At 35.7% G+C, this 13,228-nt stretch overlaps 1 protein-coding gene across 1 annotated transcript in view; it reads left to right on the top strand.

The window, feature by feature from the left end:
• The first annotated feature begins 10,494 nt into the window (after window positions 1–10,494).
• LOC111058086 (lachesin-like) overlaps window positions 10,495–13,228 on the top strand; it is a 479,172-nt gene continuing 476,438 nt past the window's right edge. The window contains exon 1 of the mRNA XM_039422255.1: window positions 10,495–10,909. Within this exon, the coding sequence (XP_039278189.1) occupies window positions 10,828–10,909 (82 nt within the window). The 5' untranslated portion in view covers window positions 10,495–10,827. The remainder of the gene's footprint in view (window positions 10,910–13,228) is intronic.

Here is a 13,228-nt window from a genome sequence, read left to right on the forward strand (position 1 = left end):
TTTATTTACTTATATTTCATCTTATGTAATCTTATACATAATCTTTAATCTATTTTTTTCTGTCTATATATAAATTTTCTTCTTTTGTAAAGGGTTGTGTGGCAGAGAGGACCAGGAGTCCTAATTCCGCCCTAATAAAGGCATATAATCAATCAATCAATCAATCTCTCAGGGTTCGCCTCTGATGGTCAGTGAGTGAACACGTGTGCAGTTCGACTCAGTTGAAAAGCGTTATTCTGTAGGGTTATCTTGTTAAAATCGATTCGAGCTTTACATTAGTGCATTAAGTTTTTCACATAGTTTGATAAAATATTTTTAAGAGTCTGATTTTCATTGTAATTAATCAATCAATCAATCTCTATCTCTCTCTCTCTCTTTCTCTCTCTCTCTCTCTCTCTCCCTCTCTCCCTCACTCTCTCTCTCTCTCTCTCTCTCTCTCTCTCTCTCTCTCTCTCTCTCTCTCTCTCTCTCTCTCTCTCTCTCTCTCTCTCTCTCTCTCTCTCTCTCTCAGGGTTCGCCTCTGATGGTCAGTGAGTGAACACGTGTGCAGTTCGACTCCGTTGAAAAGCGTTATTTTGTAGGGTTATCTTGTTAAAATCGATTCGAGCTTTACATTAGTGCATTAAGTTTTTCACATAGTTTAATAAAATATTTTTAAAAGTCTGATTTTCATTGTAATTACGCAGTAATTACAATAAATAGTATTACATAACCTCCAATTAGTTTGACCACAGTTTGGTTTATCTATTGCAACATGGTGAAGAAGCAGGAAACTCCCACACAAAAAGGAAGGTAGGCGTGCAACGGTACATGTGTCAACGACCCCTCCCTGTCAAGACACAACGCAACTGGCCGACGAAATTCTACAGAGGATGAACAAGGAAGTAAACCAAGCTATCGCAGAGGCTTTCTCCTCCTTCCAATCCGAATTGGATCGATTGCAGGGTGAGAATAATGAACTTCGGCAGAGGATGGCAGCAATTGAGAAGGAGACAGAATTAAAATCGACGATCTTGAACATATGGTCGCCGTACCTGCCTGCGATTCTTTGGAATTACGGAGACCAGGGGAGTCCACCGACCAGATTGTTCAGCGAGTCTGCAAGGAGAAGCTGAACGTGGAGTTGAAGATCGACGACATTCATCGTTCGCATCGAGTGGGACCATCCAGCAGCCAGGTCAGGACACGGGCAGAGCAGCCGGCAAGGAGCGTCATCGTCCCATCATTGTGAGGTTCGACGGCTACCGGACGAGGCAGAGGGTTCGCAGCCAAGCGGATTCTCAAGAACACTGGCATCACCGTGAGGGAGGACTTGACGAAACAACCGACTGGCACTCTTGAACGCAGCAGCAAACAAGTACGGGATAAGAAACACGTGGACAGTCGATGGCCGCATCAAGTACGCCGTCGGAGAGGGACCTGGACGAAGCATCTACACCGCCGAGCGTCTTGCCGATCTCCAGTAAACACTTCACGTGGTGTTGGCACGTCATATCGTCCTACTAAAATATAACTGGAATAAAGCTATATCAACTTGGTTATAGCAATTATTCATCTAGTATACTGAACGTTTTTACTGATTGAATCATCCAATACTCAATCAGGAAACTAGTATTCCATTAGATATAACCGAATGATGTTTCCAGCTGAGCAATGTGTCACTTTTTATCTAACGATAGCATAGTACAAAAATAGAACCTTTTCCACTGCTGATAAAAGTTATGAAAATTGCTCCGAAACCTAAGTTCACTTTACTAATACATTTATAACCTATTCGAATTGCTGAGTTTAATACGCTTCTTCCTCATCTCAGTTCATTGTCAATTCCATAATAACTATTAAATCCATTTCTGTTTATCAACAAGCCTGAATCCAGTCTCCACATGTTATTATTACTAGTGTGTATAGTAAACTTACAGCAGGATTCAAGTTTGACTTTTCGTGTATTGACAACAATAACAAAATAAACAGTCCTCGTAATAATGACGGTAAACTATGATTGGCACTTCTATTGTGATTTTCACCATAGTCACATTCCAACCTTCTATTCGCGTATTCTTTTTATATATTCGTTATTCTGTTTTCTTATATGCAGTATTACCTGTCTTTACTACTATTATTTCTTCTCTTCCTACCTCTTCTCATTCTGACCTCCCTCAAAATTAGCTCAATTCATGCTCAAACTAGTAATACTGTATATTTTTGATAATATAGACATGCTACTCATTTCTATACCAGATCACACTGTACTCTATGCTATCCGTATAAATTCCTTCGCTCTCTCTTACTCACTCCCTCTCTACGACATTGATATGTCCAAAGCTCCGCCAATTTATGTAGATGCATAACAATATGATTATATCTATAGTTTATTATATTACAAATGGCTTTTTCATATCATATACATTCAATAGTTATTTTCTTAGTCTATATTATGTAAATTCATCTATAACTTTGCTGTATTGTAAGCTATTGTATATAAGTGTATAAGCCAGTATATATTGTAATCTACATAAATAAAGTACTCAATCAATCTCTCTCTCCTCGGTTTTTCTCATCTCCTCCAATTTCATTTTCTTATTATCTCCCCATTTTATGCACCGGATATTTACTACTTTCTTCTAATATCTCTCTCTTCATCCACCTTTTTAGACAATAATCTTACATAATCTATGTGTATCTCACACAGCTTAGTCCTCTCTTCACATTCTTCTCTCTAACAACCGTCACTGCAATTTGAATCATCTACTGATTCATATTTCTCGTTCTTATTTTCCATCTCTCTGTACACTCTCTTTTAATTGTCTATCCTCTTAATGATTTCATATACTTTCTGTACTTTTTTCTGCTGTGTTTCTGCTGGAGTTTTCTTCCTGTTTTCAGACCTGGTTCCTGTGACTTCTCGCACGCTGCTCTCTCTTGCCGCCGCCCTGGCTCTCTCTCGATCCACCTGCTCACTCCCATCAGCATCTACTAACCACTGCGAACTGCCCACCACATTGGATTATCTGCTGGACTCTGACATGAATAAAGGAATGCTGAACTGAATCTGATCTCGTGAATCTGAATTAGCTTTTACCCCACTTGGACCCGATCTTCACTACCGGATACCTACTCGCTCTATCTCCACTTGGACTAGATCTCCCACTAAAAGTTCTTCCTAATCTTCATCTTATTCACCATTAGGATTATTCATCACCGGAACTCCACACATCTACATCTTATTGTGTTTAGTGAATTTTTCGAAACTAGTGCTATGAATAGTGAAGGGAGGCGAACTGCCAAGGCATACTGAATGCACTCGAATCAAGAGACTTTTCCATTTAGATTAAGTTTTATCAGTTTCAGTCTTCATCCCCTTTTCCCGTCAGTGTCGTTCTGTAGTCGGTTCACGATTGGTCTGCTGCTTCCATGATGCCTCTCACTGACACGTCAGCTCGCTCGCTCTCAAGTAGGTATGATTATTTCAGTAATAGTAATAATGACGCAGGTATGTTTCTAGCAAATAAGCTCCACTCTTTCAAAAAACTTTTCAAGGCTGCTCACCTTAACGTACAATCCTCTCAGCTGCCACATTGATGAACTCAGAGCAATCTTCCGTTTTCAGGACTTGCATATAATCGGAATTTCGAATCATTTTTGAAGCTGGTATTCCATCAAACTTTGTTGCTTTGCCTGGATTATAATCTTTTCCGGAATGATAGATTGAATAAAGCTTGTGGGGGTGTAGCAATTTATGTGAAAGATGGTATCAAAACAAAAGTTTTAATCACATCTAACAAGAGTATTGCTCCAGACCAGAGTTTATGCTACTTGAATTATCCTTACTATACTGATAAATTACTCGTTGATATCTGTTATCGCCCACGCAAAAATAGGTCATTTCACAGATTTCGAAAGTGCCTTGCTTTCTCTATTGCCTGTTATAACCGTATACTAGTTATGGGTATGAACACCGACTTGAACATGACAAATCGGAACTTTGACTACTTTCAACTGACTACCATTTTCCATGCCTAAACATGACTATTTTACCTCTCTCTATCCAACTCATCATACTAATGAATCATACACACTCATTGACCTCCTCATTGTTAGTGATCCCAATGAGGTTGTTCAAGCAGGCCAAATCTCAGTCCAAGCTATTTCTAGACATGATTTGATCTACTGTGTACTTTCGCATGAGATACCCAAGCCAGAACAGAAAATTATCACTTATAGAGACTTCAAAAACTTTGATGAAGCCGCCTTCCTGACTGATGTGGCTCAGACTCCATGGCATCAAATTGAAGCATTACCCTCAGTTGATGACATGGTCAAGACTTTCGAGAATTGGACTTTGACTTTGTATGACAAACATGCACCTTATGTGACAAGGAGGATTAATAGAAAACGACGAGTACCGTGGATGACTGAAGACATACTTAAGATGATGGGACGTAGAGACAAAGCACATAGAAAATTTAAAAAGACATTTGACTTGGACAGTTTGATAGAGTATAGGAGCCTTAGAAATAGAGTTAAACAGGAATTACGGAACTCAAAGATTAGGTACTTGAATTCGTTTATGACAAACAATAGACAAGACTCTAAATCACTTTGGCAGGGAATAAAAGAATTCGGGCTTGGCAAACAGAAATCGAATCCACAAATTGACTTACCATTGAACAATATAAATGACCATTTCGTTTCACACTCTAACCAACGCGACGAAGTTGTCATTGCTAATCATATCGATGATCTTGAAGAGCAGGTTACAAACTTAGATTTACCAATTACTGATCAATTTCATTTCCATCCAATCTCAGAAGAAGACACTTTCAGAGCAATTCAACGTATTCATAGTAATGCTACGGGTGTAGACAAAATTCCTATTAAATTTATCAAGAAGATGTTATTTGCTGTTTTACCAACCATTACATACATTTTCAACAAGTCACTTGAAGAAGGCATTTTCCCTGAAAACTGGAAGTTTGCTCTGGTTCGCCCTCTAAATAAAGTTCCATCACCCAATAAAGTTGAGGATTTTAGACCAATCAGTATTTTACCTGCATTGTCCAAAGTGCTAGAAAGACTCATTCATGCTCAAGTTGTAAAATTTCTAGACAACAATAGTAAGCTTCATAACTTTCAATCAGGCTTTAGAAAATTCCATTCAACTGAAACAGCTCTGCTTCGTGTCACTGATGATATAAGGTTAGCTATGGACCAAAGAAAATGCACCATCCTCACCCTATTTGATTTTTCTAAAGCATTGATACTGTTGATCATACAGTCCTTCTGAATAAGTTGGCTATTCTTGGTTTCAGTCACAACTCGTTAGTTTGGTTTAAATCCTATCTATTAGGTAGGAAACAATGTGTATCTGTCGGTGACAAAAAGTCTACTTGGAAAAACGTTATGCATGGAGTACCACAAGGTTCAATTTTAGGCCCTCTCCTCTTCACTTTGTATGCTAATGACCTTTCTTCCATTATCAAATTCTCCAGTTTCCATACTTATGCAGACGACCTTCAAATCTATTTAAGCTGTCCCATAACAAAAATTAACGAAACAGTTGGAATAATGAATCAGGATATCAATTCGATAGTGGAATGGACAAAGAAAAATGGCCTTAAGCTTAATCCCATCAAAACACAGCCCATTATAATAAATTGGATATTCTCGTCTTATAAACAATATTGACCTTGAATCGATTCACAAAATTAGTGTGGATGGTAATGACATTCCTTACTGTAGCTCAGTTAAAAATTTAGGCATTATTATGAATAATACTCTTGACTGGTCAGAACAAGTGAACAAAACTTGTAAAAAGGTATTCTCAGCCATGCATGCATTGAAGAAAATGCACGATATTCTCCCTAGAAACATTGAATTATTATTGGTTCAATCTCTCATCTTCCCACATTTAATGTATTGTAATTCTGTTCTTAATGATATGCAAGTCACTCTGAATGATAAACTACAGCGTTGCCAAAATTATTGTCTACGTTTCGTCTACTCTCTCCAACGCCATGATCATATCACCCCAGCCCACATTGCTAGTTCAACATTAAAGCTTCCCAATCAAAGGCTTTTTCGAATAGTCAAGCTTGTTAGAGATATCTTGAAATACGGTAATCCGAACTATTTTAAAGATGATTTCAAATTTGTCTCTGAAGGTAGGAGGATAGATGCTTCACATACTAGAACCGGAGAAAGTACTATAAGGATACCCAATCATCGAACTACTATTTTCACAAAATCCTTCATAGTCAGTGCCTGTCGTGCATGGAATGCACTTCCTGTTTCTATCAGGTCCATCGAGAGCCGAGCGAGCTTCATCCTGACTTTGAAAAAACATCTCTTGGAACAAATGACTGAAACTGTCCGGCCCTAGAACGATCACATGACAACCATCCCCCACCCATCCTACAAATACAAACCTCTAAACCTGTTATAGAACGAATTGTATATATATATATATATATATATATATATATATATAAACTCATGTTATTTCAATTATCCACTGCATACTGCTGTATATTACTGAAAGTTGATTACCCTGATCTACTTTCAGCCTACTTCATTTTATTAATCAATTATTTGATCTTATCTACCTATATAATTATTTTACTTTATCAATTTTCTGTTTTTTTTCTCTTAAATATTCATATTGATTAAAGCTTTTACAATATTTCCATTAATAAATAAACCCTTAGTTTAAATAATGAAATTAACGTTTTGGTAGAGAGTTAGTGGGGAGGATATTTTTAATATTCTTTCCGAAGAATGGACATTGATATGTCCAAAGCTCCGCCAATTTATGTAGATGCATAACAATATAATTATTATCTATAGTTATTATATTACAAATTGCTTTTTCATATCATATACAGTTCAATAATTATTTTCTTAGTCTATATCATGTAAATTCATCTATAATTTTGCTGTATTGTAAGCTATTGTATATAAGTGTATAAGACAGTATATATTGTAATCTACATAAATAAAGTACTCAATCAATCAATCAATCAATCAATCAATCTCTATGCTACTTTCTTGTCCCTACCATCACTCACACTCTCCCTCTCAAACTCTTCAAAAAACTCTCTTAGACGATTTTCTAATCAAAGGATTACAAGACGATTTTGAACTGACTAATAGAAGGATAGCTGACAGAGCCGAAAAGTGACATTGCTGTTCAATGTGCGTGAAGTGCCACTTTGAATTAGTGTCAGAATTGGCTGAATAGAGAGCATTGGCATTGATGTTATTTACTAACAGGTGATGCTGCTAGTGTGGAGTCAATCTCAATAGGCCTACAGCTGTTCTCTGCAGCTGCAAGTTACACAGCCGTAGTGAGATTCAGCTTTAACTGTCAGCATCCTTTATATGAACAATATTGATATAATACATTAAATCAATACTGACAGTTTGGAGCACATGTCACCATAGCTGGCAGTATAGTTAGTGTCGACAACAGTTGCCAGAGTTGTTCGATTTTGCCGGCTTCTAATTGGTTTATTTAGCTTTTGTCACGGTTTCGTGAATTCGTGAAGCCAACCGCCCCCGGCAGGCTAGGGTTCCGGCAACCATGCACTTCCTTGCTGGTCCCAATCGCAACTATTGTCAGATTCACTAGAAACCGTCAGGAAACATCCTAAAAAAGCCAATGCTACCTATTCAAACAATGCTGACTGTTGAAGTGGCACCTACTGGCGACTTTCTTCTCAATCTAACCGCAGTTTTTTTTCTGCTTCCACCAGTCAGTTGTGTTTCTTCAAACTTCCAAACTTCTTTAAACTCACTGTTAATGACGTGCACACGAATGAAATTACTCACTAAAAACTTGTTTTATTGACTTTGTTTTCAAAGATGCTGATAATATTATAGCCGTATATATTATTATGAAGGTTGCCTGGTCAAAATACGAGATAATTGAGTTATCTTTTAAATAAATATATTTAAAATCTTCTTTTTTCAATTATCCAAATTCCCAATTGGATTATCTGTAATTCCCATTGAATTATCCATTATTTTAATCGAATTATCTGAATTATTATGCGAGGTAACATTATAATTTAATCTATATGTACAACAATTAGGCACTAGAATCGTACTGATCAATAAACTTAGCCGAGTGAACTGGAGCGTAGCATTTTAGATTGATTTATAAAATACTAGCTTACCCAGTGAAATTTGTACCTCCAAAAAGTCAATGTATCTCATGTCACACTTGACTTTATTTGGTCATTCATGAAATTTATCTGACAATCAATATTTTCATTTACATCTCAATACGGACTTCCTAGTCATGCTTAGTCATGCAGCATTTATTATTCCGAAAACATATTCTTCGCAATCAATTGGTAGTAATGTCTATCAGTAAAGTGTTGAATTAAAAAGAAAAAGATAGGTTAAATCAGTGTTTTAAAGATGAATTTAATGCTTTCATAGTTGTTAATATTGTCAATACATGGACCAGGAAGTATGCGTTGTACGTTGTATTACACAGAATTACATATTCTTTCCATCTTCGATTTTAGGATAAATATAAGCTTAGCTGAATTAAAATAGTTATTTGTGCAACTAGTGCGCAAAGTTTGTTGCAGTTTGCTGCACCGAATGAAACGTTTACGTCCCGAGCCATAGGCGAGTGCGGAATGGCTTCTTGAGTGCAGCAGAGGAACTTTGCGCACGTATTTCACATTACATTTTTCCTACAGTTACCATTGAATATGAAAAGTGGGTAATTATGGGTAAAATGATGGTTGAAATCCATCAAATGTTTGTGTGTGTGTGATGCTGTTTTTAATAACAACCTTAATTCATTTAAAAATTAATAATCCAATTGAAGTTGAAAATTATCAGCCAAAGTTCTCATTTTTATTCATTCAAGAATCAGAAAAAATACAGATGGAACAAAAAATTCACATTCAAAATACACGCCAACAGCTTGTTGGCTGAACCGAGCTGCAAGATGGCTGAACACAACAAGATGGCTGAACCGACAAGCGCGCGACCTAGCCACACCTAGCGGGAAGAATCGTACCTAAGTTTGTTTCATCCAGCTAAAAATTACTGAAACACGATTCAGAAATTTAGACTTTTGCTCAAATTACCGAGAAAAATGCTCAAAGTAAACTGAAAAATATTTATAAAAATAACCTAGACAACAGAGAATATTTATTGTAGTATTGTTATGTTTTTTATTATTTTTATTCATATGAATATCGAACGGTGATCATTTAACCTCAAAATTCGAATTTTATAATGTATATTTGCTACTTTCCTCATTTCTTGCAGTTGAAATAATTATTATCAATAGAAAATAACTATTATTTACTATTAAATGATGAGAATCCGTAAATGATGATTATTTAATTATGATTTAGATGAACATTATTCTTGTTTTGGATTTCTAGATTGGGATTTTATCATAAATGTAGGGTAGCCATTGAAATGATTCTTATCTAAATCTAACCACAGTCATTGTTACCAACTTATGTTTTGTTTTCGTGCACTAATCCTCCATATAACCCACCAACTATTTTGTGTTGCCATGTTGCAAATCTGGAGTGCAGAAAAAAAATTTTCCCACACTAGAGCGGAAAAGTGAATCTTTGCGTTCTGTAATCAGTGCAGGAATCGTCACTTTCAAGGTAACTGTAGGAAAAAAAATATTTTAGTCTGTCATTCTTCAATAATAATTAATGAATGCAAAATGAACAACACTCTTTCATGAGATGAATAATTTTTCCAACATTTTGCAGTTTCTCAATGATAGGGGAGTGATAATATTATTTTGTATAGGTCTTCTAAGGAACGATTATGTACAGCTGGTACCAATCAACTACACTAACTTCAACTCCAAACTACCGTTTAATACCAGTACACAATTTAACACAGGATGACATATTTATTATACAGCTGGTAACTTAAGATGCTAAATCATATTATCACAATATGATCTTGAATCATGATCATCTTTCCGTTCCGGTAGTCTAATAGGATAACATAAAGGAAAAAGGAGCCTCCTTCATACACCAATATTAGAGTAAAAATCAGACTATAAAATTATTCATCATAAATCAGCTGACAAGTGATAACACAGATGTGTGGAGAAGCCAGTCTATTGCTGTATTTCCATAAGGTCTATCAATCTATAGTTTTTATTAGGTCTATAGTTTTAATCAGGTACTTGTGGATGAAAATTCTGCGTAAGGTCTACTGTTCACGGAACTACTAGTATCTATATTAATTAATCTGACACATATGGAATAATGTTCGTGGAAAATTTACTCAAAATTTTAATACGTGAATGGTATAAGAATCAATCGATTATTTCAAATGTGTATTTGGAGGGCTAGTTTGAAGTTGATCGAGGGTTGTACTCTGGGTGGATGAGAAAAGCTTTGGGCATGCTCAAATCACCCGTAGTGCGAGAGTTAGCATCCCCCACTCTGCTGGCTCCGTCGAATGGTGGGGGAAAGAAATTCGCTTCAGTTTCGCTCCAGCGTTTTGTGAGGAAGGTTGCGTTGAATCTCTCTTACCTAAAACGCGCGCGTATCACGTGCTACCGAAAAACAATTCGAATCATTGGACCTCCATAGAACTATCCAATTATGCTCCCTCGCAATAGATAACAACTATCACAGTGTTAATCAATATTTCCCGAATCCAGAATGATACTGAATATTAATAATTTCATAACGAAAGTTGCTAGTGTTTAATAAAATATTCAGATGATTCCCTATCTCTCAGAACTTCACCTATGGTGATCAGACTCCAGACTCCTTGCTGTTATCTTGGATATCTTGCATTGTTCTCGTTGCTAGCATAATGGAGAAAAGAACAACTACGTCGAGAAGTGGAAGGTATCTCAAAATTGGCATCTTTCAGCTGGTCACACTCATGTGTCAAGGTGAGAATGCAATGCAATACAAGTAGAACATTTTTACAGGCAACTATGATCATTTGCAGCCACTGCTTGATTTCAATCAATTAATAGGTAATGTTGTGAATAATTACATTAAACCAAATACTCCAATTTACAGGAATTTGATACCGTTTTAAAACTGCTTCGCCTATACTGATCATGTAGTGTAAAAACATTATGTTTCAACAAGAGAGTGAATAAAACCTATAACATCAATTCATAGAAACGTGATTTCGTGTTTGTGTTGAACTAACACAACTCATTTCCGGCTATAATGATGAAGAATAACACAGATCTCATGCTTCACTATACCAAAAACTTCAATTTACAGAAGTATGATCTGTGTTCAATAACGATTATCTTCGACTGAATTAATAAAGAAGTAAAGAGGCACTAACTCTTCATTCCATCATATCAGTTCGGCCGAAGATGTGTAGCGTACATGTTGACATGCAGTAAATCTATACAAAGTTTCTTATTCAACTTTCATGATAAGATTCAATTCTAGGGTTGTAGATGTAAAGACGTTGATGTAGAGTGGTCTTCATGATACTAGTTAATGGAATTCAAATAAAAACTTTATCAGGATGGAGTTCAGTATAGCCAGATGATGAATGAACTTGCAATACCAGTATTTCAATACTCACTCTGGTGTCTGTTGAAAAAGCAGACCCTGATATGAAAGGTCATAATAAATTGTCAGTTTGTGGAGATAACTTACATCAAGCATCCACCCAGGCACCCACCTAACGAGAAACCCGATGACACGGCGCTAATTAATTTTCATGAAAAAGTAAATGGAATTTTAGAAAGGAATGATCATTACTGCAATATAAATGATTAATATCCTCTATTCAATTTTGATTTCTCAATCATCTGTTGATTAACTATTTATCATTGAGAAACAATAGCGTAACTTATGCTATTGTTTCTCTATACTATTATCTTTTGAGTAGCCTACGTGCTCTGTCTATGTGTGGTCTGTAGAATCTGATATCTAATGGAACTGCATTTGGATTGGGAGTATTTACGACTTTTCACTGCGATTTACTTGAAATCTACAACTACTGATTACTGTATTTTTATAATTGATAGTAAAATCGTTTATATTAATAGTTTTTATTCAATCGTTTATTATTGTTGATCAACTTGATGGAGCAAGCCAATATATGAATAATAATATGAAGTTGAAAATTTGGAGCTTACAATCCATTTTGATTGTTATAAAATTATCATCCCACTTATCACGGAGTAATTCTTCAAGGAATCATTAAATTGATCTACAACGTGCTAATTCTCATCTGAAAATTCTGTTTTTTTTTCACATCCAAGCACTCAGTTTTTATAGTTTTCCAATCGGAATATATTTATTTTGTAAAACTTCGACCAATTATTGATTTTCTCCACTTTTGAAGTTCTTTACGGAATATTATTGATTTCTATCATTCCATACAACCCTAGAAAGTAGAAACACTTATTGTCGAGTTGTATTGTATCCACTTGTATTATTGAATTCATTTTAAAAATAATGTGAATAATATTGATTAATATTTCCGGTTTCTCGGGCTATGAACGAAGGACTGCACTGCTGTCCATGTTTCATAAAAACGTTGATGTTAAAAACAGTGATTGAATCAGATAGTGGAAGAATCATATTGTGAATCTTTAGAAATCGCTTCTTCGGAATTCTATTCGCGTAATTCTGTCCTTCATCGGAGTGGGATTGTTAAAGCATAAGGAATCATGAATAAACAAAGATCATAATTATTCTTGATGAAAAAATCTCAAAAGTTATAGGCCTACTGGATTTTTACACCAGCACATGTACCAAGTGCAGTAAAAGACAGTGCCTGATTAGTTATCCTCAACAAGGAGAATCTCGTGTTGAAAGAAGGAGAAATTGTAATTTCCTCATGATTTCTTCGTTCTCCATCATATAGGATTAGTTATTTTTCCTTGATCATTAATATGATAATCTTGGTACATGAGCATCAGTTAGAGTCACAGTATTGATTTTCAATTTACAGTAATTATTGGGCTTGATAATGGACATTATTTTCGGTGAATCTTTCTCGCAGAATAGTTTTCTGGCATCTATAGTATTTGCATCCCTGCAACTGTCTTCAAAAATAATAGAGAGTAGATGACACGATATGGCAAACTGGGAACAAGACAACTCTTGGGTCATGGGAACATGTGACAGAGTATAGTACGTCACTGAAAAAGATTCTAAAATAAGAGGTAACAAAATTCCTAACTATAAAGTTAATCTTTTCAAAATATCATGAGAAATCATTCCAATAA

Source organism: Nilaparvata lugens, chromosome 2 (genome assembly GCF_014356525.2).
Source record: "Nilaparvata lugens isolate BPH chromosome 2, ASM1435652v1, whole genome shotgun sequence".
Lineage (NCBI taxonomy): Eukaryota > Metazoa > Arthropoda > Insecta > Hemiptera > Delphacidae > Nilaparvata > Nilaparvata lugens.